This window comes from Pelmatolapia mariae, linkage group LG16_19 (assembly GCF_036321145.2).
Source record: "Pelmatolapia mariae isolate MD_Pm_ZW linkage group LG16_19, Pm_UMD_F_2, whole genome shotgun sequence".
In the NCBI taxonomy this organism is placed as follows: Eukaryota; Metazoa; Chordata; class Actinopteri; order Cichliformes; family Cichlidae; genus Pelmatolapia; species Pelmatolapia mariae.
In genome coordinates this window covers 9,658,563-9,686,208 of record NC_086241.1, presented here as the reverse complement: position 1 = coordinate 9,686,208, position 27,646 = coordinate 9,658,563, and the positions used below count along the sequence as shown (strand labels likewise).

Sequence of the window (27,646 nt, the reverse complement as noted above, 5' to 3'; positions counted from 1 at the left end):
CCTTACCAACTGCAGGTATGGGAGGCAGCTTCATGCTAATGCGTTGGCCCTGCAGCGGCTGTGGCGCAGAGTTAACCCAGGGGCAGGGGTCCCTCACCGTCTTCAGCCTTTCCTTCTTGATGTTTTCCAGCTTGATGGTGACTGCACCACCGTGACCCGTGGCTTTCCTCAACTGAAGCCCCATCCCAGCCTGCTGGCCCCCAGTGGGAACAGTGGAGTCAACCATGGGGCACTCGTCCTGTGCGCTGAGGTCCCCGAAGCTGCCCCCGCTGTGCACGGCCATCTCTACCCCACTGTCGTTGTTGTTGGCGCTGCTGAGAGGCGATGGCTCGCTGCTACATGACGAGTGGCCACCAGGACTGGACTGATACGTCTGGAGGAGGACAGACGAAAGTGTCATGAATCAAAATCCAAGAGGTTAGTAGATCATAGAAATATTCACTTTGCTGTTTGAGTAAATGAAAAAGAAAATAAAAATGATCAAAAAGTGAAATTTAAAAATGAATATAAATGAAAGAAAACACAGCCTTGTGCCAAGTTAAAAAAAATCCCATTAGATATTCTTCAATATTAAATAATTACCACAGTTAAAAAATTCTGATTGTGATGGTGTTTTGTAATAACTAATGTAGCCCTATAGCTTCATACTCTCGTGAATTATAAAGGAGGTTTATTTATTTAAGAAAACAAGTGGATAATAGAAAAGTTCTGTGAGCAGCACACATGCTACACAAGTCCCTGCCTTTCAGTATTAATGTGACAATGACTTTTATCGTTGGTTGAATATTGAGCTCGTAGATATAAAAATCCAGTGTAATGGCAGCGTAAGACTGTCTTACATGCAAAGGAGCAAGAAAATATATGAACATGGATGATCATGCAATCTAGATACATTTCCACCATACAGGAATTTGAAAAAAACCCCCATTGAAACAGGCTGCGTGCTCACCTCAATGAAGTCTGTCCATTAGCAGGGTTTCAAAGGAAAGAGAGAAGCAGGTTCAGACAACAAACAGAGAGTGAGTTTGAAAGGACGCATGCAGGTCCAGCAGGGAACCTCTCACTAACAATGTTAGTAAAAATGTAAGATAACTGTTGTTCCCCTGTTTTAAAGCTCACCCAGAGCCACTGTGTCGTGTAACCGATAAACAGGACTCACCATAGAGTTCTCTGTCTTAATAGATTTGACTTGTAGGCAGTCTTCCCCTCCCCTAGAGGTGCTGTTGGCCTCCACCTTGCCATCTACGGCTCTTGCGCTGTGCTTGGAGTTTGCCTCGTTCTCCCCATTGCCTTTGGGTGGCTGTAGCCTTGGGGGAGCGTCACTTCGTTGTTTCTTGGTCACGTGAGCTTCGGGTCCATGGACCGTCTTGACGTGCTTCCTGAGAGAGCTTGGGTCCGTGTAGCGCTTGGTACAGCCCGGGATTTTACACACATATGGTTTCTGCCAAGATGGATTCAACATGATTTTTACTGTGGCAAATCTAAATCTTAGCTGACCTTTCCGGCTGCTCAGATGAGATCCATGTGTGAACTTACCTCATTGGAGTGTGTGCGGTTCTGGTGCTTTGCTCTGTCTGAGGCATTTGAGAAAGCCTTGTTGCAGCCTTCGTGCTCACATACATAGGGTTTCTCCCCAGTGTGGGACCTGAGATGGGTCTTGAGATTCTCCAGGCGGGAGTAAGCTTTAGAACAGCCCTCAAACTGCAGAGACAGACAATGGGACAGACGGACAACGAGATTGATGCTTGAGTGCTGTTGTTTTGTCTGCAGCTGGCCAGAGAAAAGAGCCGGAACACAACAACAAAAACAACACGAAAAAGCTCTTTTTGTTCCAGTTTTTAAATGTCATTTACTCTTGGACTCTTGCCCACCTACTGTGGTGTGCCACACAAAAGCAAAGCTCTGCTACACTTTGGTAAAAAAAAGGGCTATTACACAAAATATCCAAACTAAGTGTGAGGTGTGGTAGAGCTCTTTGTCTGGTGCACTTTGTTGAGACAAAGAGAAGTCTGTGTTTAGCCTTTGTATTCACTTATACTGTACAAGCTATAATTTGGTATTCCTTCTGAGCAGTCATTGTGAGTGTAATTGGCTCTGAAATTAAAAGAGAATCAAATTAGAGCAGCCCAGAAAGGGGATGAAAAAGTCCGAAGACTCATCCTTAAAAAGAAAAGACTAAAGGGGAGTTAGGAGAAGATGCATGTGGGATTTGTGTGCAGAATATACAGCTTGGTCTTAATAAGGACCCATGGCCCCCTGCTTGTCTGCAAATTTTAATTACACACCCACACTGTCAATCAGCTTTCTTAACTTTATCCTTCACAAGTCATCTGTTTTAATACATTCATGAGAGGCCCAGAGTGAGCTTTGAAGCCAAGCAAACAGGCCCCTCAATTTGATCTTCACACAGCAAATGAAGGCTTCAATGAAAGCCCATGATTTATCAAACACGGGAAAAATAGTGGTGGTACGCACAAAGAAAATCATATCAAGTTTTTTGTAAGGTAGTTTTTTCCACAGGCGAAACTGACGCACTAAAGGGCTGACATTCTTTGACTGCTAAAGCAGCGGAATAAATTCCAACTTCAACTAGTTGGTTAACATGTTAACAAGAAGGTTAAAGGGCCTCTCCAGTGTTTTTACACAGATCAATCAACCAACTGTGAGAATTAAAGTCAGTGTGTATAACTAGTTGTATCATGTCTGCTGTGGCTCTGCAGGAACTTTAGTGAATCTGAGAGGAGACTTAGACACTGGCCTGCACACGCTGTGCCTAACAAGCTGGGCCCAAGTTTACTTCAGTTTGTCGCAACATCTCAACTCCTCTCTTTTGTGTCTGCCTTCTCATTTTCATGCACACACACATTGTTAAAAAGCATATTTGCAGATCACACCTAGGTTTATGGTTTTGGAAACAAAGTTAATACATCATTGCTTAACAGGTGGGTGCCATACCCTATGCCATATATGTTATGAAAGGACTTCTTCTTCCTTCCTGTTGCCTTTTGCTGCTTATAGTGGATCGTTAGGTTTTCTCTGTAATACTTTAGGTTATTTAATTTGCATAGTTTTAGCTTCCATAAAGAGGCGACTGCTGTTATGAGTTTGTGCTATATAAATAAATCTCAATTGAAATTGAAGTAAATTAAATCAAGTCTAATAATGTATATGTGATGTCAACAACTATGCCAAATAGCTTGCATTACAATCCGAGCTGGAAAATGGTGCTGGCTGCATTATGGGAGATGATGGCTCGTGATACCAAGTTACCAAGAATACGAGGAGCTTACCGTGCACTTATGGGGCTTCTCCCCCGTGTGTCGCCTCATATGGACCACCAGCATGTACTGTGCCTTGAAGGGCTTTTGCTCCCGTGAACACTCCTCCCAGCGACACACAAACTCTTTCTTCTCACCATGGATGTGGTCATTGTTGATATGCTGTAGATACAGGTTGATTCCAGTCAATTGTCACAGTTCTATGATACTTTTCCCTAAAGATGAAAATAATGTAACAAAATGCTAAAGAAGAGTCAGCAAATTCTTGTCTTTTTCCCACCAGAATAGGCTCCCGCCTCATGTGTCCATGCATGCTTGACTCACTGACATCACTCTGCAATCCATTATAGCTGACAGTTATTATGCCTTTGTCAATAGGAGACAAAAGCTACAAAGGCTGTGTGTGTGTGTGTGTGTGTTTTTTTTTCAGGCTGTGTCTGTGTTCACATTTCTCTTGGAAAAGGAACTACAGCGGATCCTCGTAAAAAGTGATCAAGAAGATGATTTGTGACTGTATTCCTTCATTTCCTTCCTTTTCATGGATCAGGAGGTCAAGGGAAACAGTTTCTGTGTGACTTTTTAACTTGCACTTTAAATATGCAGAAAGTCTTCAGAGAAATTAGACAGTACTCAGCTTAAATTATCAAAGGTGTGAAGAGAAAAAAGAATGGGATGCTGGAGTCCAACATACATACAGCCTAGAGCACTTCAAGGCAAAATGTCCTCAGCTACAACATATTTAGTCAAATGACTTCTGCTGCAGTCAAACATGATTTCTCTGAACAGAGACATTTCAAAACACTTGTCCCGTCCACCGCATTCAAATATCCACACACCCAGAGGAACCACCTCATTTCCTGAGGACATCCAAGCCTACAATGCTCCACTTATGTGGTCACTTCTTCACCAGCAGAAAAGGTCTGTGGTTAGCAATTCTACTGAGGGCTATTCTGGGAGGAAGGAGGAAGAGGAGGAGGAATGGAAAAAAGTGTGTGGCCCACGCAGAGGTCTCTATTTTCAGGTTACACACTACTGTGAATCCGTAATTTGGAGGCTCTTGAAACAGGATTACTCTGGTCAAACAGAAACCACAAGAAACCCACAGGTGTGTGTGTGTGTTTGTTTTGGTCTCTTTTTGCTGATGATGTTTGAACCTCATGTGAAACCCCAGATGTGCTCAGAGAGGTGGTGTTAGAGATCACACCCATGTATTTTATACTTTATAGAAAACAGGAACATAAACGCTTTGGCACTGTTTATCAGCACAGTCCTCTACTGGTCCACAGAGTTTGCAAAGTTGTTAAAGGTAACTCTGGTCCTGCGTGTAGCAGCTTATAGTGACCTGTCCACCTCCTCCCATTGGTCTGTAGGTCTATGGACCTGACATATGACCCTCCTACTGCTACTCAGAGGTGACTCACTGCCAGTCAGAAAGTGTAGAGAAGAGAAGTTGGCCTGGAAAAAGCGAGGGTGCATAACCCCAGTTGCTGGCATGACGATGGATTTATGGCCGGCCCTTTGGGCTTCGGGGGTTGGGGGTGTTGCTGGGAGTAAGAGGTTAGGGGTTAGGGGTCTCTGGGCTTGTGGAGGGGTGGGCACAGCTGCAGGGCTTGGGCTTGAATTTGGCGAGAGCCAGCAGGCTCATTAACATTACGCGTGTCGACCCAACAGAAAGAGACCGGTCACTACTTAGCTTTCTGAGTGGACCCAATCAGCATGGATTTAATTAGGAGCAGAAGAGGAATCTGAACTTTTAAGATTTTACACAACAACAGTAGTCTATCCACTGTCACTGCAAACAAAACAGCAGATACTGACAACATAATGAGCAACACAACATAGAACCCTAACAACCACCAGGGATGAAGGAAGGTAGTATGTATTTCTTTAAAGGAATTTCTAGTTTAGCAGTTTTGGTGTTTCCCAATGTTAACTGAGTATTTTTTTGCAACTCTCAACCATTTTAGAATATATTTTAAATTCATAGACAAGCCCAGTGCTCTTATTTTGAAAAAGTTGGTTACTGCTAAAAAGGTCCCAAAAAGTTGATTCTGTCCATCTATGTCTAGATGGACAGAATCTGTTTTCAGTGTGAGAACAGAATCAGCTTTTTAGGATTTCCTTTCCTTGATGATTGAGGATGCATTAAGACATGCTAACAAGGTTGTTCTTGTTGTGGTCTGTAATGTCTTGTATTGCGACAGACTCCAACTCCATCGTTGGAGTTCCTGTTCTGCTTTTAAAATCTGTTTCTGGATGAGCAGTCCAGAACCTGCAGCAGGTGCAACGGGTTTAAACTGACTGAGACTACAGGGCCGGTTCCTGAAGTCTATATTACTTATTAATCTAATTAAGAAAGCTTGCACATCCCCGTCCACCACTGCAATATAATCTAATCCTGTGGGAATCGCTGGATTTATGTCCTCTGTCGGCTAGCTGGCTGTCATTAAAAACCAAACAAACAAACAAAAAAATCCAGCTGAGTACTCAAAAAAAAAAAAAAAAAAAAAAAAAGCCATACAGACTCACATGAACGAGTTGGTCCTGGGTATCGTACTCTTTGGAGCAGCCATCCCAGTGGCAGTTGGTTTCATAGATGGCCTCTGGCTCCTGTTTGCACTCATCTTTATCCAGATCTTCACTCAGGTCCAGGATCCCCCCACCGTGGTCCTGGAGACAAAGTGTATGATACTTCAGATGTCAAATACGTGCATCCAATTTAAATGAGTTAAAACAAACAAAACAAAAAACAAAACTTCAGCTTTCACAAGTCATTAAGAAGCATTCTGTACTATTTTGCATTTCTCTTATCTTATCAACCTCTTTATTACAACCTCTTTATTACTGGTTCAAAACATACTTAGAAAACAGGAAATACTTTGTATCCATAGGTAACTTCACATCTGAGCAGACACATGTGGAGTTCCCCAAGGTTCCATCTTGGGACCCCTTCTGTTTAACATTTACATGCTCCCACTGGCACAGATTATAAAGAACAACAAAATAAACTATCATAGCTATGCAGATGACACACAAATATATATCACAATGTCACCAGGAAACCGAGGCCCTGTACAGGCTCTTGGTAAATGCATTGAGGAAATTAATGACTGGTTGTGCCACAATTTTCTCCAGCTAAACAAAAACAAAACTGAAGTAATAGTCTTTGGTGCCAAAGAAAAACGATTACAGGTCACCAGAGAACTTCAATCTATACACCTAAAAACCACAAACCAGGGGAGAAATTTGGGTGTAGTGATGGATGCAGACCTAAACTTAGAAAAACACATTAAGACAATAACAAAATCAGCTTACTATCACCTCAAAAATATTTCAAGGATAAAAGATCTGATGTCTCAACAGGACCTGGAAAAACTAGTCCATGCATTCATCTTTAGCAGGCTTGATTACTGTAACAGCATCTTTACAGGTCTACCTAAAAAATCAGTCAGACAACTACAGCTCATTCAGAACTCTGCTGCTCGAGTCCTCACTAAGACCAAAAAAGTGGACCACATCAGTCCAGCTCTGAGGTCTTTACACTGGCTGCCTGTCCGTCAGAGGATAGACTTTAAAGTTCTGATGCTGGTCTATAAAGCTCTGAATGGTTTAGGACCAAAATACATCAGTGACCTCCTGACCCAGTATGAACCTTCCAGATCCCTCAGGTCATCTGGATCCGGTTTTTTATCAGTTCCCAGAGTCAGAACCAGACACGGAGAAGCTGCATTCAGCTTTTATGCTCCATATATCTGGAACAAACTCCCAGAAAGCCTCAGATCAGCTGAAACACTCAGTTTATTTAAATCCAGGTTGAAGACTCACCTATTCTCAGCTGCTTTTGAATAAAGCACCAAATCCACACTATTAAGCTTAAATTTCAAAACTTACTTTTTAACTACTGATTTTATCTACTGTTCTGATTTTATCTACTGTTCTGATTTTATCTACTGTTCTGATTTTATCTACTGTTTTGATTTTTGATTTTATATACTGTTTTGTTTGTTTGTTTGTTTGTTTGCTTGTCTTAATCAATTTTAAATCATGCTTTTTATTTGTTTTTGTTTTTAATGTCTCTGTAAAGCACTTTGAATCACCTTGTTGTTGAATTGTGCTATATAAATAAACTTGCCTTGCCTTGCCTTACAGAGGAAGAGTTGTAAAAAACACACTTCTTGTCACAGATGAAAGCTGCATTTTTATTCATTACTTATAATCAATTAGAGACTAATTAGCAACCTAACTTTAAGGCGTACCACTCTCCCACTTTAAGGAGCTTATTATTTTCTCACCTGAGATGATGGTGAAATGGGCAGTGGACCCTCTGCTTCAGTCTTCACCTTTGACCTCTTCGTGGTCAGTGGGTTGACAGTGCTGCTTACTGCTGGATCTCCACTGGCGTTCTGAAAGACATGAAGGAACAGAGGCATGTGTTTTTAACTGGTTGTCATTTCCTACATTTCTTTTTATTAAAGGAAAATTAGTTAGAATAATCGTTCTTAAAGGGACAGTACACCCAGAAATATTTTATATTTACACGTTTATCCTTGGGCCACTAGTTTTGCTTGTCAATCTTAATGCCCAGTTTACATCAAGCTTTTGATGTTTGCCTTCTCTTGAATATAATGGAGCTTACTTTTTGGTGCTTAAAATACATTAATAAATAAACTCAGCAGCAATGTTTCATTTCAGAAATCATGGCCTAAACAAAACAAAACAAAAAAACAAACAAATCCCAAATTCTTATTTTTACAGGTTTTGATTTTAACATTTTGAGTTTGTCTCTTTAAATATTCAACCATCCCTTGACACTGGAAATATCTCATTCATAATTTATCAGCCAACCATTCCATTACTCGTAATACAAACCATCCCTAACCATTCATTCATTTGTGGACTATTAATCCTCCCACTCCCTCACCTTTTAATTAAACCAACCAATGAGCACCAGACTCTACTGCTTTCCACACCACAGGGAGCAGAGAAGGGGAGTCACAAAGTTACGCTGTGCCGCTGCAAAGAGATGTGACGAGTCCTGGTTGCACCAGGCACCACGGTCCATAAGTCAGACTAGGACCCGCCGCCGAGACTAAACAGTTTAGACTGCTTTATGATCGCCAAAGCCGCAAGGAAATATGAAAGAAGAGGAGTTATTACCCTCGCTACAGATTGGGGGAGGAGGCAGGGTCGGGGCTAGAGGAGTATGTGAGTGTATGTGGAGGCGACGAAAGGGCTTTGATCTGCCGACTGATTCTGAAAAGACAAAGACTACGAAGGCCTGTTAAAGCTCTAATGGAGAAGAAAAGAAAGGATAGATATGAGTGTGTGTGTTTATTGAGGTTCGTTGGAGGAGGTCCAACAATGGAGAGGGGGGTCTTCTAATCCCACCCAGAACACTACAGTGCAGTTCTAGGGGCCTCGATGATTCATTCAGTTGGCTGGAAACCAAGAGGGAAATATGGTTCTGATCACTACAGAAATAAAGCTGTGTGTGTGAGTGTGTGCAGAAAGGTGCAAATATACAGTACACTCCAGCACACTTGGATCCAGCAGACACAGTGCTGAAACAGAGCTGGAGGCAGTGGCGTGTAGTGTGAGATGGAGTGATTCACCAAGTGGGAAGTTTACATTACGAGGGGCTGCGGTGTTGACAGTGGGCTGATAAAGTGGAGCAGAGGAGACAGTGGGAAGTAAGACAGATGGAACTGGGAAGGAGCCTCAAACATTTTTCTGACCTGAGACATCATTTATAAAAATACTTCATGATAACTCATGCAATTAGGCTTTGTTCCAGCTCCTCAAATCTATGTCTCGGTTCACTATCTTCTTTTTAGGACTATTTGTTGGAGTTTTATAGCTTCTAAAATTATCTAAAAATATCAAAAGAATGTGAAGAAACAGCACTTTGGACATTATGTCGAAGATGTCTGCGTATCGTGTTGCAGAGATATCAACTTGTGTTTGGTTTATTTTACTTGTTATGGTTGCTATGTTTGTTTGTTTTTTACATTTTATTTTCATGTGTAATTAAAATGTGTATGCTCTTACATTTGAAGAATTCTTTTCAAAGTATTATTTTACAATTTCTCTTAACTTTATCTACAGTCAAGTTCAAGAGACACTTAAACTCTTTGCAATGTTTTATGTATCAGGACAAAATAAAAATAATCATTTGCTCCTTATTAGGTCTTAAATTTATTTAAAGACAAAACATTAGATGAACAACAACATGTGAAAAATGAGACCGTGGCATTAGTAACAGCGTAAAAACTAAGTACAGCCCAGAAATTCCAAACAAGCCATATTTGTTCAGTCTTTTTCTAATTGTACTGTCATGAACATTAGCATAACAACTGAGGCCTGCAGAATCTGAGGTGTAGCTGCAGAGCATTGCACATTCTGAGCTCAGGGTGAACTTCCCTTCCCTGGGAAGACTGGCAACTGTCTAGGGGATAGTGTCCAGTGAATGTTATAAAGGTTTTGCTTGTTGGAGAACCACAAGACTTAAACTTTGTTTATTCTATTAATGTTTGTGTGACCTAGTGATCACAAAACATTAGAATCATGACATAAAAAGTGAAAATTTGGTAATCAGAGAAAATCTGTATTTATCCCAGGCTTACACATCCGTATAATGGAATCTGAGGTATAACTTTAAAATATATAGACATGAATGTTACCTGGTTTGCTTCAGAGTTGGTGCTGTTGTGGGAGGACATAGGTGATGCAGTGAGGGGGTGTTGACGAGCAGAGAACGAAGACGGCGACTGTTGAATGAGAGGAGGTGTGTGGCCAAAGGCGTTGAGACTCCTTTGCTGGGACAACAGCTGCTGGTAGGCAACGGGGTTGATGTGATGGGGGAAGCTGAATGTCGGGCTGAGTGAGGGGGTGAGAGGAAAAAAGATATTTTAAGGCTAACATGGCTGGAGACTTTTGTCTACTAACATTAAAGCAACTGGAATCATGGTCGCATTGTCCCTCACTACCAAGTGAAAATAGATAAGCTAGCATGCTCCTTTAAAGCAAGGACCATGTAGTGTAACCTGGCACTGCAGGAAAGTCGATTTTACTCTGAATCTTTGAAGTCTAAAATGCCTCATAAAGACCAAGTCAATGACTACAGGATTGTTTTTTTGTGTGGTTTCAGTCCAAATCCTGGACAAGCCCCCACTTACACTGCACCTTTACTTCCAGTGCAACCTTACACTTTAAGTGATGGTTGTAAAATGCTCACTGATGTATTTTTAATAGTTCTTGGAGAAGAATGTGTCATCTTTTCTTCAAAGCAATCCTGCTTAACTTGAAGCCACCCTGCATGTCTACTGGTTTGTTGTAACAGTATGAATACAATAAATTCGCTCCATTTGTTTTTAATAGCTGTGAATAGAAAACATATACATTTACTAGCCACCCAAAAAAGGAACTTGATTATAATGGATATTTCAAGAAAAAGAATGATGATTTTTAAAAGTGTGACTAATTAATAACTGTGGTAGATCTGAATCAACAGACACTTGCAGACTACAGTTGCTGGAAACTATAAATATGCCTGTAAATGTTTATACAGTATTCTTGTATGAACCGCAATTATACCTGATTCCTCCGACTGAAAGGTGCCCGTAGGAGCTGCTAGCGGCTGAACTGGAGCGTGAATTGTTGATGTAGGCCACCAGAGAGTTGGGTGAGGTACGAATCATGGTCTGCAGGTCAATGCTAGCATCTGACAGTGGCGAGATGGACAGCGCCCTTTTTCTGCTGAGCCGGGGTGTCAACCTTGGGCTGGAAAAACGGGATACTGGAGACGGACAACAAGAGACACAAATGCAGAAATGTCACCAATTTTGCCTTTTGATAAAATGGTAAATGGCCTGTATTTTGTATAGCGCTTTACTTAGTCCTTATGGACCCCAAAGCGCTTAACACTACATTCAGTCATCCACCCATTCACACACAGGTGATGGCAAGCCACAGCTGCCCTGGGGCACACTGACAGAGGTGAGGCTGCCGGACACTGGCGCCACCGGGCCCTCTGAACACCACCAGTAGGTAACGGGTGAAGTGTCTTGCCCAAGGACACAATGACCAAAACTGTCGGAGCCGGGGCTTGAACCAGCAACCTTCCGATTACAAGACGAACTGCTAACGCTTGAGCCACAATCGCCCGATCATTGAGTTTGAGTTTTTTGCCACCAATAAATTAACTGCTTGCAAAATAGACAGCAAAATGCAGACTGTGAGGAAATGACAAAACTGCCATTCCCCTAATATATACTGGTTCCTAAAGTGACCGGATCCACATACACTCCAATGTTAAAATTTCTGGCTTTGCTGCAAAGCCAGAGTACTGAATACACCCAAGCTAGCTAACGGTATCTAACACTCCACCCATATTGTCCCAATATGTTTTTTTGGATTTCACGTTGAATGCCTTTAATGTGTAAATTCCTTGTGTAAAAACTATGCACGGCCTCAATAGAAACCAGCAGTTATCCTGGACCATGTTCGAGGAAATGCTGAGCCGCGGGCATTCTAGTGGAGGTCACAGCCATGCTAAGCTAAACCCTATCTCCTGCATCTCTCTCACACACAGCTCCCCTATTTAACATTCGCATCCTCTTATGCATAATGAATCGGGGCCTAATCATTCTCAGTAATTACTCTGATAGGAATCTCTTTCAGCCGCTGTATTTGGGGAAGTTAAATAGAGGCAATTTGAACAAATTGATTTCAGAATCCCATTAAAAAAGAACAAGGCTGACTCACAAAGGTAGAGTTCATGGCCTCCTGTTAGACCTGCTTCTTGTACTGTTTTCTCATTCTTTTCAAAAAGAGCACAAGAAAATGACGGGGTTCACTACTTTCCCATGAACTTAAAGAAGGCAATTTGTTTTTCCACACATACTGATGTGTATTTATTTCTTTTAAAGGCATGCAACTCCCACTCCCACATAAGACGGAGAAAAATCACTGGTGGGGACCAGTGATTTTTCTGTCCCCTCCCAGTGTGAGGGGACAGAGAGCTGAGTTGGGTGTGTTCAATTACAACTTACAACAGGCATCATCAGAGGTGTGAGGGGCAGGAAACTCATAATAGACCCATCACGGCTCACCTAAGCACGTGCATAGTGACCTAACACACACACACACATTTCCTGCATGTCAGCTACACTGCTGCCAATATGTTGCCAATCCCGACTCTTTGCTGGTACAACTCACAACCCCTCCAGCCAAATTAATTCAGGCACCGCCATAATCACTGCACCAGACCTGCAGCCATAAAGAAGGGGCTTACTTCCAAAGCTATTATGTTTGGAGGTGGCGAGTCGTAAAGCAGAGGCATATGCACTCAGTTAAAAGGCTCCCGGGAGCTTCAGATGGCAGACAACAGAAGTTGGGGCCCTGGAAAAGGAGAAAAAAGGCTGGTGGAGATGATATAGACATGTATCAAAGAGTTGGCAAAAACAACAAACGCTGCTCAGGAATGCGACTCCGTAGGGTTAATAAATAAACATGTCATCATCTCCCAGCCACACAGAGGGGTGGGAGTGGAGTAAAGGAGGGAGGCGGGAGGATTGAAGCAAAACTGGGATCATGAACGGGGACTTTTTTTTTTAAGGTGAGCTTGCACCCTTGCCAACAGATTTAATGGGAGATACATGTATTAATATTCCCCTTTATAAAGCAGGAAACAGGCCTCACAGCCTGGTGCCCTGGTAGGCTGGCGCCTGCCTCACCCTTCTGGGCACGGCGCCCACAGTGCCGCCCTCTACCCCCATCTTTAAACCGCCGCCTTCAATCTGTAAATCTAATTCAGCTCAAAAGAATTCTCAGTGCCTCCAGCAACAAATTTTCAACAATGTTCGGTCAGCAAGCTCTTGTTTAGCTCAGTGATCTTTCCTAATTTTACCTGGAACAACTTTCATTCACTCTGAAACTCTCACCACTTGGTAAAGGAGCGTTTTATAGGTGGTGGTTATGACTGAAAGGGTGAGCAGGTTCCGGCAGGGAGTGAGAAAACAGATGTTGCACAGGCCGTGGCGACGCAGCAGTGTGTGGTAACGTGTGTGAGTGTGTTTGTGCGTACATATATGCGAGTGTCTGCATGTGCATCGGTGCTTTGTGGGCCTGAATCTCGGGCTGGTTGTAATTGTGGGATCTGGATTTATATAGAGGCATAATTACAGGCACACACTGATACAGTAAAGAAAAGGAATATTAAAAAAGAACCCGAGTGAGGAGTGTGCGTGATTATTTTAAGCATTTGCTTGTGCCGAAATGGTTTTGTGGAAAATGAAAATGCTCTAATTGGAGGGTTGTGATGATCTCCAGAAGTTGCTAGCACTCGGTGTCGGTGCAGCCGGAGCCAATGGAGGGTCACTTTGCAGCCCTGCAAAGAACTGGTCTGCAGCTTTTCCTCGTGTAACACTGATAACAAAACAGCGGTGTTTGAAAAATATTTGTATTCATGGCCAATATGAGAGTGAAAACAGTTCTCTGAGAATCCATTGGCCTCTTGATAAGTTCATGGAGACAGTTAAGCTAATGCAGAGTTAGCCAACAGCAGAACGAGGAGTGGTGCGGATTGCAGCTGAGTTGGACCCACAAAGACTGCCAAGAAATTCAGCCCAGTGCCAATAAATCCTCAAACACGTAGTAAGAAATGCAAACCTTCTAACATCCTTGAACGTGTGAACAAACTGTCTCTGCTTTCGGAAAAAAGGGTTAGCATCTGTTTTGAGTACAGGACAGCAAAGCCAAGCCAAGAACATGCATACTTCACTGTGTTTTACTGCAACTAACTCTGTGGGTCAAAGATTTTCATTAAGAAATAACATTTATCTTCTCTAAAACAATTCTTAAGGAATTTTAGTTTGCATAATATGCTACAGATATTCAGCTTTGGACACTGAGCACCATCATACGAATCTGGAAGTAGAGCAAAGATCTATTCACATATACAAGGGGAAAATATCAAGTAAATATTTATGTTTCTAGGGAAAATGGGGGAAAATAGATCAATGTAAAAACTTGGATTTTAATGGTTAATGGTAAAATAAAATGCGTTTGGTTAATTTCAACTGGCATGAAAAAAGGAGGTTAAAAAAAAAGAAAAGAAAAATCGCCATTTTTGGCGAGTAAAGACACGTGGCAGAAATCGTTATTTCTTTTAAACAGTGCAGAGTGGCTTATTTTTTTTCAATATTTAATGTGTATAACAGTAACATCTAGATACAAAAGTAACACAAATCTGCGAACCAAAGCATGATAGTTTTTCCAAATAAGAGTTTCTAATAATGTTTCTGTGCTTTGACAAGCGTTTTTAAATCAGCAGATAATCTTGAGCTTACCCACCTTGACCTTGAATAGAGGTATAACCACACCACCCTCACCACCATTACACCAAAGCTAAGGTTTTGCCTGTCGGCTTCCTCATCTCCATCCACCCCCCAGTCCAGCCTGAGACGGGGACTGTTTATTTTTCCTGTTAAATCGCACTAATACGAACACTGTGAATTTTATTAGCGAGAGGGTTCGCACTGTATCCTCTACGAGCCCCCGGTGTCCAGCCCAAAGCCAGCGTTGTGTTTGCCATCGTGTTTATGCACACACTTCCAACCCATGTGCTCATGAACTAACATATAGTTAAGTGTTTGTGTAAGCAGTCTGAGGGGACACCCCCCCACCCCCCCATCAACTCCTTCTCCCCTCATCACCACATCGGTACACAAATCTATGGCCCCCACCCCCCACCCTGCTACATCAACACTGAAATCTTTTTCCTCAGGATGGCAGACATTTACTTTGGCTGCTGCTTTTGTCATGGGAGCTTCAAGGTTTTCCCGCAAACTACTCTGATATTTCTCTGCCCACCCACCCCTCACATACCTGTGCATTCATGTACAAACAGCCTTCTGAAAGCCTCCCAATGTGATACCATAATGTGACTTTATTTGCATCTATAGCAGTGGCGGTGTACCAATGCTAATAACACTTTAAAGTCTGTTCACTAACTAACTTTACTTTCCTTAGTCTTAATTCTACTGGGCTAAAGAGGCTAAGGCCAGCTTGGGCAACTGGTTTTATGGGCCCTTTTGTAATTTTAATATATTTATTATTTTGTATATTTATTTATTTATTAGTAGGGCTGGGCCATATTATACCATTCAAGGTAATACAATGTTAGGCAATTATAAGAAAATCAAATATCGCGATAGAATATGGGTAAAATGCGCATGCGCAGTGCCTTTGTTTTCATACGGACATGGCGGCGACGGAGAATGAGAAGGGCAAAAGCGGATCGTTGAATGAAACAGATGAACCAGAATTGGTTTGTAAAAATGGTGCAACTTCAGTGATGTGAAACTGGTTTGGTTTTTGTCTGTCAGATAGGCACCAAAGCACAGTTTTTTTGTAGAACATGCAAGTGGGCTGTCGTTATTACTGTATTTTTCGGACGCTAAGGCGCTCTTAAAAGCCTTTAATTTTCTCAAAAATTGACAGCACACCTTATAATCCAGTGCGCCTTATGTATGAATTCTGGTTGTGCTTACTGACCTCGAACCGATTTTATGTGGTACACGGCGCTCGAAAATCTGTGAAAAAAGTGTTTAGTTTGACTTTGGTAATCTATGAAGCTGCACCGCTTGATGGATTGTCGGAGCATTACAGCTACTGTAGTCAGGAGCCTCGCAGAGTAATACGTACTGTGCTTCAACATAATATTACTGTATTGTGTGTGTATGAGGACCCCAAAATGACACCTGCCCTATTTATTAGTATTTATTTTTTGGTATATTTCTTTGGAACTGTCTTTAGGTTTATTGAAAGGTGTTATACAGATCTAAATTGTTATTATTATTGTTTTTTTTTTCTTTTTTTTTTTTATTATTATCAAACCCTTAAAATACGCAAAAGGCATTTAAAATAATATTCATATACCCAGTATCACCTAAACCTCATTCAAGCTTAGGCCTCATTTACAACTAGATGCATCTGTACAGATCTGTACAGATTAAAAAATGCTAAATGTACTACTATTTTTATTTTAATGTCCTCCTGGTCTCCTTTACTTTCCTACTGTTACACATTACTTCATATTCATATTAGTTTCTCCTTTCCCAGGTCTCAGCCTCACTGCAAGTGCACCTCCACACACACACAGAGTGGAGCAGAAAGAGACAGGAGAAGGAAAATAGTTGTTGTAGAAGCTGATAAAACTGTATATTACTATTATGCAATAAAATAGCTTCCTTACAAATATTACACTGAATATAACAAGAGAGAACGAGAAAGAGAGAAGCACCATGATTACCTGAGTTTTCCAGTTATGTTGACTCACATAGGTCATACTGCTGATGGGATGTGACAATTAGCTGCACACATATTTGGGTTGGCAGGTGTAGATCAGCGTAACAATAAAAATGTTTTTTGATTTATTCATTTTTTTCCTTTTGGCTTATGAGCTGGTGTAAAAATCTACTGAAAGTAGGTTAGTCGTGGGATTAGCTGTCACTTAAAGAAGCAACTGAAGGAACTTTTCTTTAACTCTAAACCAGCCAAGCTATTTTAATTAAAGAAACTCTAGGAAACAATGCTAAATTAAACAAGCTGCCAAAAATGCACATTTTTCATGAATGTGTCTTTGGACTTGAATGTACTTTTGTTATTTCAGCCCAGTCGATTTCTCACCAGATAACGACAGTGATCGATGTGTGAAAAACATACCACAAGCACTGATACTAACTTACAGAAGCAGTTAAGCGTTGCAGCGAGGCCTTCACGGCCACTGCTAACACTGTTTGCTTAGGAGACCTGTCCATCACCCTGTCATATGGCAGTCCTGAGGGAAGGGAGAGTCTTAACAGTGAAAAAAAGCAATCATTTTGCTGGTTAGGTTTGTGTTTTTAACAGTCTGTGCCACTTCAGTCAGCGCCACAGCAGTGTCTTTCAAATGCTGTCATCCTCATCGGGGAGAAATTGGTGTGTTTAAGTTTCTCGTCTGAGGTATACCCGACAGCAAATCCTAAAAATTCTTAAGTGGACCAGCAAGACCTGCAGTCCTGTCAGAAATCCCATGTGCTCACAATTTTTCCAGCAGCACCCTTCTCACAGCAGCACCCAGTGTTTGGGGCTCTACTCTGAGCCTTGCTGTTCACTCATCCAGAGGGAAAACATGGGCTGGACGAGCCATACTATAGGGTCACTGAGTGCTCCCAGTTCTTGCGGTGGGTCTGCTGAATATTAGTGCATAAATTGATTTTTAATATGGATTTTATCTGTGCTGCCTTCCAAAACTAACGGCAAGGGATGAAGCACATATTTGCCACGTCCTCCTCCTCCTCCTCCTTCTCCCATGTTCTAGCAGTAAATAAGGCTATTGATTCAGGCTGAGGCTGCCCGCAATGACCATTAGTTGTCCGCCTCGGTCAATGTGGTCCCTGTGCCTCGAGACTGGCAGAGTGACCCAAACCTGACCACATCACTCCGAGGATGGTAGAACACTAAATAAAAGCTGGTAGCTAGTGTGGACGTTGCAGTGAAGCAGGCGGTGGAGGTGTTGGGGTGGGGGTTGTGGCTACACGAGTAAACAACCACCCAAACAAGTGTGGGCATGGCAGCACAACGGCGGTCACTGGGGTGGTGGGAGAAGGAAGGGGAAGGAGGAGGAGGGCGGGAGAAAGCGGTGGTCTACAGTTTCTGAAACCCCGCCTCAGCCTGCAGCTCAGCTCAGCTCTGTTTGACTAAGTGATTGAGGTAATTTAAAAGATTAATGTTCAAGCCATCCTGTACCTGATTTTCTCCTCTCTGCTGAGTTTTCCTACCTGTGTGTGAGGACGGCAGCTTTAGTGTCTTCTGGAAGCGTGACAGTGCAGCAGGTTTTTTTCTTTTTTTCTGGGTGGGTGGTTGGATGGGATGAAAGGAAGAATGAGGGCTCCTGAAGGGGGTCAGTGCCAAGCAGGGTGTTTGATTATCAGGCATCGAAAAGGCCGACTTTCCTCTCTGTGAGCTTTCTCTTTCTCATTCATGAGGGCTGAAGGTTTCTTGGAAGCGTTTCCCTGCTGAAGTCAAACGTCTGTTCTGGTGCCTGACTGTCACTTTGATAGAGGGCCGAGGTTCTGGCTGGCATCAAAGAACAGGCTGGCCTCTGTGAGTTTGTGTGCAAACACGTGTACGAGTTTGTGAGCATTAGCCTGGCGGTTAAATTTCTGCCTGCCACTGAGTGTGAGTGTGTGTGTCAGCAATAACCTCCATGCTATTACATAGCAGTATGTGCAGGATTGAGCCCTGCCTGATACAGAGCAGAGATGAAGGTATACCTCCATGCTGCCGCTTTATTGGCTACCCCGGACGTTTTTCTTTTTTGTCGGCTGTTACTCATAACGACATCACAAACACACCTGAAACACAATCAGAATTAGAGACTTTAAGGTAATGTGGTTTTATGAGATCCTGGCCTCTGGGCTTTCAGTGTTTACACACCCTCAACTAGCCTCGGCCCCCATACGTGTAAGTCTAAAAACCACTAGCTTTGATGTTGAAAGCCCTGCCATGAAAAAGCCTCAAGAGGAAGAACAAGAGGACGGTATCAACATGCCTGGTGCTGAGAACAAAGGACAACGTGGCTGTTAAATTTGGCTCTTAGTGTTAAAGTGGTGATAAAAGACAAGCTTGGGTTTCCGTATCAACAGGATGGTTGATAATATTTTGACATATCATGCTGGAAGCGCCGTGGGCTTCCACAGGTTCTGGTTTTGATTTGGTTTGAGGTTTTAAAAAATGCCTAATTATGAAATAAAAGTCTGCAGGCTGATTTTCAGCTGAACCAAACAGAACGATCTATCTTCTCCAGTGACTGATTTTCATGTCAGAATCTCCCAGTGAACCCAAACATTCTGTTAGATAAAATCTGGACAATAATTTGACGAATTGCTGTTGAAATTTGACCTCACAGTGGGAATCATGGTTTTTTTCTTCTCTCCATGCTACCCCCATGGTGTCACTTTCCAATGTGAGTTTCACACGGAGCTCCAAAAGTCCAGTCCTGAACATGCTTACTTTTGTCTTTGCCTTTTTCCATTGATGTCTGATTAGGTCAACACACTAAATTAAGCAGTTTAGGCACTAAAATGACTTAGTTACAATTAGAAGAAACCCTGGTTTGATATAAAATACACCTTTATGTAAAATTTGTTAAAAGTCTAGTACCATCTATAATAAGCTTCTCCAACATTTCCTGAGTTACAGTTATACCTATTCTTGCATGCATCCTTTCATTTCCTCATCATGTCCATTTATGACAGCCCTGGATGCTAGACAATGACCTTAAAGTGGTACATATATGACAATAGGCTCTGATCATGTGTCAGTATGTGTCTGTGTTTGGGACTGGGACTTTGTGTTTCCCCTCCCTCTCCCTATCTTTGTAGGTTGTTATTTGCTCATCTTTTCAGTTTTCTTCCTGTTTTATTTTGAAGGTTATTTCCTCATGTGGCTTCCTGTGTCTGTTGAGTCTACACCGTTGTGTTATCTGCTGCTTTACAGAGTTTGGTTTCTTTTTTACCCCATTTTTCCTTTTTAGACTTTTTTCCACTATGGAAACTTGAAATTAAATATTATAATTTTTGAACATGCCATTTAGCTTCCTTAAAATGACCCTGTCTTAAACTCAAAGTATTCTTTCTCAGCTAAACTATTAATGCATACATTGATGGGTACAGTAAAAGTGTCAGTACACTCAGCATTTCTCTCCTCACCATCTACAGGGCTGATGTAATCTGGAAGGTGAGCTGCGGCCGCTGCAGCTGCTGCCGCCGCACCACTCTGCATCAGCAGGTCACCGTAGGGGCTTCTCTGGCTGGCGCTGGCCATCAGGTAGTACTCTGCAGGGTTGGCTCCTGGAGGCGGTGGTGGCAGACTGAATAGGGCGCGGTCCTTCAAGTGTTCGTGGGTTACTGCGGCAGAGAAGAGAGACGAACGGAGAATAGATCAGCTTCTTTTTCTGGAAATAAAGATCAAAGCAAATACTCGCAACCAGCAAGAGAAATTGTTAGAATTCCCGCTCATCCCTCAGTGCAGAGGTCGTCGTAACCCTGTGAAGTGATGCTAAAGTAATTCTGACAAGTCAGAAGGGCTGAGCAAAATGGATTTCCTGTAATGAAGTGATATGTTCACAGACAGTGTTTGACATATCCCTCGACAGAATGACAAAAACAAACAGGAGAACAGCAGAGGAATCGAGTGCCCTGCTTCATAGACTCAAGATTCGTCTCTGCATGTTCGCCCCAGGGCATGAGGCTTTCATTTTTTATTTTTTTTGATGAAACAAGTCTGATGTCTTTGAGGCTTGAAGGGTTTGGGGAAGAATCTCTGGGGACTAAAGGGAAGCAGAAGAAGAAGGGGAGCAGGGCAAATGGGGGAAGGGGGGGGACCACATTCCTGCACCTCTTGTGTCTGACAGGCTGAAGTCATACACAGAGTGCAGGTGCTCACGGACTCTTGCAATGCTGAGGAAGCCTTAAACGCTGTATGAGCAAAAGTAATACTGACGTAAAAAGTGTTAACACCTGCATCCAGTAAAGCAATGTTTAAAAATGTCATAAACTATAAGAGTGAGCGACAGATTGCTTTTACTTTTTCCTGCTCCTTCCATATTCCTCCAGTGGGTGTGGGTATTTGGAGGAGACAGGGGTGTGGGCTGAAAGTGGATTAATATGCACACTAATGGAAACACGGGGGAAGCTGGGGTTGTACCCTCTCCACGCAGAGACACATAAAGCAAAACTGTGGGTCCATCAGAAACTATTAGGCCATAGCTGTGGTAACAGCGCACAGGCAGCATGTTTGTGCTGCTGCAGGCATACTCCTGGTTTCTCCACGGCTGCCAGATCACGTTACCACCGCCGCAGAGAAGCATTTTGTGTCTGGGTGAATGTTTGTGACCTCACATATGAACACAGAGGGATGAGGGGTAGCGGCTACGCTCCACGGCCCCAGAGAAAGCAGACAGAAAGTTACGCTGGTCAAAAGTTGAAATGTTTTCCAAACTCAGCTTCTACCCATGCAAACCCAGGCTTTCTCCAGCTTCAGCACAGCCAGAGGTCACATTTGAGGTTATTATAATGAACTGAAGCTAAACTAAAAAATTGAACTCACTGTTCAAAGGTATTTTAGCTAAGTGAAAAAGTAGAAAACAAAGAACTGTAATGGTGCTGTGTACTCTTTAGTTTTAGTCTTTGTCAACAGATCAGCGTGAGAGGATTTTATTGAGTGTCTACATGAGTGTGAGTCACCTGTTTGTGTTGTTGTTGAAAGTGCTAAGAAAGCTTTCTGAAAGTGCTATATGAGTAAATTGCTTGCTTGCTTGCATTGTTTTATTTTGCTGCTGCAAACTCATATATTTCTTTTGACAAATAATACAGAAAATAATAATAATAATAATAATAATAGAGAATGCATTAATACAGAAAAAACCTAAAGCTATCACTCAAACTATTATAAGCTGAACTACACAAATGAATCATTTATTCTGGTAACTTTTAAAGGCATCATACATTTCCTGCACAGTTCAATCCAATATTGTCAAGTAAAAACCCTACAATAAACCAGACTTCAAGAAGGTGTCAAAGGTAGAAAGTCATTTTGGAAACTGCTCCAAAGCTCAGCGAGTCATTGTCACATAGCTGCCATGTTTCCCATCTATATATCCAACAGGCATTCAGAAATATTCTGGTGAAAAGCAAAAGTCGTCCAGTACAGTGCTGAGCAAACATCCATGGATGTCTACGGGCAGTTTGCTTTATTCTCTGGAGACCAACCAACACTAGAGGAATGCTGCTAAAATGGCTGAGGCTATTTTACATGTAGTCAGACGTTAGGACGTCCTTCCTTTTACCTCTCCACACATACTGTAGAAATGTCAGAGATACATATCAGTGCAACTACCAGCTAGTAATTACATTTGCATTTGGCATTATGAGCACAGACTTTGTATCACACCAAAAGCAGTTTTACAAACAGTCTTTAACACATGCATTACACCTAGGTAACTGTATCTGGAGTTTACACATGCTCCACTGAGCTCCATGCTTCCACAGGCTTTATTTATGTTCTGCTGAGCTGCAGAGTGCCCTCCATTTGGTGCCATACTTCCCCGCCTGTTTATCAGTGACAGCATCTCTTCCGCATTGCTTCTCCTGAAAGGTGGGGAGGCTTTGCTTTGCCAGCAGCGTGTGCTCTGTGATTTATTGGAGCTCGTTGCAGGCCTTGGGCTCCTCTCCTCTCCGATCGGTTGTCGAGGATGGCTCTGTCACTGTGTGAACTCAATAGTTCGTTTGTGTCTGTGCTAATTTTCCACCCCCCCTCCCCCCTTTCCAAACACACATACAAACGAGCGGGCACCGCAAAGCATGTGCCTGATACAACCACAAATCACCACCATGCGCACACATGCAGAAACACCAGAGCATGCTTGATGAAAGGTGTGGGTCAGGACTTATGTAGGGGAGTGTATAAGGTGTAAGACTAATTATCACTGCTGGTGAAATAATCAGCTGTGTAAACTGCAGCCGAGCAGAAACACTTGGTTTATAGTTCACAGGATACATAAATTCTAAACCCGCTCAACTCTTGTCTCACCTCCTTAAGGCCGAGTTTCCAGTTTATTCTTCAGTCTGTGGTCATTACATACAGCAAAGAAGACTGAATGTTTAAATCTTGCAGATGCATGGTGGTGACTGTAATCCAACAGAAGGTAGTCTCATCTTATTTTACTTGAGCAGATTTTAGATATAAATGTTATAAAGGTGCAAAAAAAAATTGTTATAAGCTTCTGATTTAAGTTGCCAGAATTATAGCTTGCACTCTTAGAGGCTGAATTTACATAGAAGAGTTACTGGAGACTTTCAAACAAATCTCTTGTACTAGTAGTCCTTTTTCTGCTCTGGAAACTCTAAAAGTTGGAGGTCCACTTTTACCAGAACCTGCACAAGGTGGCTGACGCTGCTCCCCTTGTAGCTCACTAAGGCTGCAGATCAAAACAAAGTCAACAAGATGCAGTGCAAGATAGTGGAGGTGCAGTTCATACATGGAATAATGAAGTTATTATTGTGGTGATATTTATTGTTACAAAGCTTAATTTGAGAAAGTGTGTACGTGCCTCCTTTCGTGTTCACACACACTTGGATGCACACATGCTCTCATCCTTTCCCTCTCCTACCACACATGCTGTCTAATTGTGCAGGAAACTACAATATGGTGATTCTTATGGATTGAAACAACTATAAGTGCTTTAGATTTCTGACTTGGTGAGCAAACACCTCATGCAAGTTTATTCTAAATGGACCATAAACTTAATTCTGAATTGTACCAGAATGCAAGAAGGACAATCAGTGAAACCTGAGCCATTTTCACACACAAACTCTAAACAATGTCCTTTCTTACAAATAACACACAGCAGCAAAAATCTGATTATTATAAGAACTCTGGTTAGATTGTGAAGGAGGGCACGGGATGAGCACACCACTTTGAGTCTGCAGGCTGATTACTCGCACATATTCTTCAAGTTATAAAAAGTATCACACAGACTTTGTCGGAATCCCGTTTAACTTCTTAGTCTACAGAATTACACATTTGCACCCTGACACACAGCTTCACAAGGTAATGCTGAGAAAAATGTACTCTGATAAACTTTAAAGCACAAGTTCTATTCAAATATACCAACTTGGTTTAAGCTCCACTGCTCACTGACATTTTTGTGGTGGTGCATCAGATCCACTGAGGGGGGAAAATCTTACCGTCAGCAGGGCTCAGTCCTCGGGCCGCTGAGATCATGGAGAGGGTGGGACTGCTGTGTACTGAGCGTAAGTAGTGCTCCATGTGAGGGCTGACATACGGATGTGGAGGGCTGAATGGTGACTCGCCGGTCCCGGCTGCCGCGTGGGGAGACAGGCGAATCAGAGAAATATCTGAGATGACTGGACTGCCCGTCAGTCCAGGAGGTCTGTGGAAAGGAAGTAAAAATTGGACAAATATAAATAGCGGTAGAAAGACTTAGAGGCAGAGTGGATTAAGGGAAGGCGCAAGACAGACTGCGAGAGATCAAGGGAGAGAAAATACAGTGCGTTCATTTGAATATAAATATTAGCATTGTTGTTATCTCCTGAATGATCTCCAGTGGTATATTCATAGACATGCCTTAACTTTTGTGTCTTCAGTCCAAATCCATTTACACCCTTTCCCCTCCCCAGTCACACAGCTAATACATAATAATCCCCATTTGTTCACCTTCTCCCATTAAGCCCTAAAGCTACAGACAAGTTGAGACCAAGGACTTCAACTGCAAGGCTATGATGAAGTGTGTTGTATCTGTTCGGGTGGGCAAAACTGCTGGGTGTCTCAAATCAAGTATTACAAGGAGTGTGATAAGAGGACACAAGCAGATGCTTAAAACCTTAAGTGGTTCCCTGTAGCCACATTCGGCTCGAAGTTTGTCTGAAGTTCTCCGTCAGCCTGCCGGTCAAATTGGCCTATACAGTAAATTTGTTACCTGTGGCAGGTAATTGGCAGCTGTGCTAGCAAGAACGCAGACAAGTAGGTGTTGTAATCCTGAGCTAGATAAAACTGTCTGATAGCCGCTGGCAGTACGACATAGCCCTTTGAAGGGGCACTAGTATTTATGTCGGCCAAGTTTGCTTTAGGCATGATAAGTGGCTTGTTTTTCCCTGAGTGTGTGGTACGAAAACCTGGCACAGATCCAACCCTCAGAAACACACTTAAGCCTAAGCAATGATTACTAAAATGCTAAATAAAAGAGGGTGGTTATATTACTAACTAGTAAATTGTCCATCAGTATGTTGCAGAAATCAAAGTGAGACCCTGTATCCACTTGTTTTCTTGAACGCCCAAGAAGACATGCGAAAAGTTTCATTCTCTGTGATCACGTGGGAGCATCACAGCCATAGGTCATCAGTCATTCATACTACAGTCAGGACAGAAACAGGCACTGGGAGAAAGATGTGGGTAATAACTGTAAGACAGCCCTGAAGACAGCGGGGTCCTCCCTTTCTTAGAAATGACCAGACTAATGACTCACTAAAACTGTCAGCGAGTTTGAGCAGGGCCTTGCACAATGAGTCGGAGCAAGAAATGATTAAAGTTTTGGCCACTGTAAGGCTGCTTTTAACCTTCTAACATCCCGCAGGTCTTCAGCAACCTATCTGTGGTTAGAGTTGGGCTTTTTTTGTTGCTGTTGTTTTAGCCACATGCTAAATAAGCAAATTTTGTTGGCTATAAACTATACAATGTTATATAAGATTTTCCATTTGGGTGGTCCGATTAAGCAAGTGTATAAAAAGGAGTGGCGTGTAACTGAACACTAACCCCAGATGAGTTGCCAATGACCTGTTGGATGTTAAGAGGTTCAAACTGAATGTTGAAATGTTCCCATTTGGTCATTTTGTTCCCATATTAGGCCTTACTTTACATGTTCAAGTGTGTGATTGAAGTGATTTTATGCTGGCCTTGTTCAAATCTGTCAAACATTACACACTAAATGCCTCGAGTTAGCTCTCTCGTTCACATAATCTTCTCATTTTCAGTTAAATGCATCTGTCAGCAGCACTCACTAGAACAATACGAAGTAATAAAAATAACAGAAATGCTCTTTTTACGAGTGACGCCAAGCAAACTCTGACACTTCAGCATCTCCATGGCTGTTGTGTGAACAAATGAGTGTTTATATGTGTGGTTTTGACTTTTGGCAGCATTGACTGCAGGCTGGGTACACATCGTGTGTGTGTGTGTGTGTGTGTTAGGAATGGTTAATCTTTTATAGAGGTATAACCTAATTTATCAGAAGTTTATGGGATAAATCAAAGTTAATGAGGAAAAATCAAAAATCAGGCAGGATTTGATGAAATGAGTGTGACTGCTCCCAGTTGAAACTCCTTTCTGTGGCTATGAAAGGTGGGTCAGGGACCTGGTAAGGCTGAGACGTCCCCCTCACCCCATCCTCCCTTCAGAATTTCCCTGCTCAGTCTCTCTTTCAGTGTAGCTGTGCGGCCGCCAACCTGCACCCGGGCCCAGCCCTGCCCAGGCCCTCGCTCCATTTCCAGTAAGCGCCTGCAGACTGCCGGCCTTGTATGAGGGCCAACTTTCTGCCGTCCCCTACAAACAACCATAAAGAGCCCTCTGTTCTGGACGGGAGGGGAGAAGTGAGAAGAAACAGACGCTCCATACACAAAAACACGCTTTGCCCGATCTGCCTGTAAACAGCATACAGAGAGGCTGGCACTGCCTCCTCAGATTAGTGCTTGGGTGCTTCACTGAAGGACTACCTGGGTAAGCTGGCACTGGTGCTGGCTTAGAGCGGACTCAAAGCCCATCATAGTAACTGGGAATCCCAGCCTTTAGCTAAATAAAAAGGCAATCCAATGTGTCCTGAATGGACAGAACAGTAGAAATACCTGCCACAGGACTCTGCTGAGCATGTTGCATCTGTACCTCCATCCTGGATCGAAACTGAGTCCATAATGAAACACAGTCAATTTCATTTAGGTCTCATGAAATCTTAAAATATAATAGTTTATATTCTACCTGCAACAGAGGGCAGATATCCAAGCCAAAATCTGCAGATATCTGACAGTTTTTGTTTATGGATAGAAATGCATTAAATTAAAAACTACATAATGATGATAGCTGATGGTTTCAAGCCCTTGTTTTGCTCCCTTTACCTACCTACTTACCTGCAACCAAAGAATGCAAACATGATCAGAACACGAAGAAAGTTAAAGCACAAAGCTTTTTAGTACTAAATATCTCAGCCACTGATGCTGCACAGTCATTTGTAGGTGTGTCTTTATGTTTATAGACATAAGGTCAAATGAGCTGCCTTTAATTGTAACCACAGTGTGTTTTCACTGTTGTTCACTGAGTGCAAAATCAGAGTTTCAAGTGTGAACTTCAACCCATCCTCTTCCACTTATCCAGTTCAAGCTTGATTTGAAAATAAATGTATTTAATTCCGGTTATAATAAAAATGCCAAACTCTTTATGCTCACCTATTTTCCCACATTTTACTTTAAACCTTTATCCATCAGCAAAGTTATTTGTTTCTTGGCTGACTGCAAACCCGCGTGCTGACACACAATACTCGAGCTGCAGTAAATCACTCAAACAGCCAAGGAGTGTGTATGAGGCCATGATAATAAGGTGAAATTTACTGCCCCTGCCTGTCAGGTGGTTGCAAATAATAGTCCTGCTTGGCAGGTACCATTATTGAAGCCTTGTCGGTCCACCCTTTTTCTGACAAGATGTTACTTGAAGTCTGTGTGTTTTCCCGAGGCTCCAATCACAGAGGCTTAATAGCAAGC

General features: G+C 42.4%; 1 protein-coding gene across 1 annotated transcript in view; it reads right to left on the bottom strand.

The window, feature by feature from the left end:
* gli2a (GLI family zinc finger 2a) overlaps window positions 1-27,646 on the bottom strand; it is an 87,925-nt gene that overhangs the window by 5,507 nt on the left and 54,772 nt on the right. Inside the window, exons 4-13 of the mRNA XM_063499370.1 lie at window positions 24,071-24,276; window positions 20,033-20,230; window positions 10,872-11,073; window positions 9,959-10,154; window positions 7,571-7,681; window positions 5,808-5,948; window positions 3,291-3,440; window positions 1,537-1,701; window positions 1,160-1,441; window positions 7-373 (exon numbers count right to left, since the gene is read on the bottom strand). Of these exons, the coding sequence (XP_063355440.1) occupies window positions 7-373; window positions 1,160-1,441; window positions 1,537-1,701; window positions 3,291-3,440; window positions 5,808-5,948; window positions 7,571-7,681; window positions 9,959-10,154; window positions 10,872-11,073; window positions 20,033-20,230; window positions 24,071-24,276 (2,018 nt within the window). The remainder of the gene's footprint in view (window positions 1-6; window positions 374-1,159; window positions 1,442-1,536; window positions 1,702-3,290; window positions 3,441-5,807; window positions 5,949-7,570; window positions 7,682-9,958; window positions 10,155-10,871; window positions 11,074-20,032; window positions 20,231-24,070; window positions 24,277-27,646) is intronic.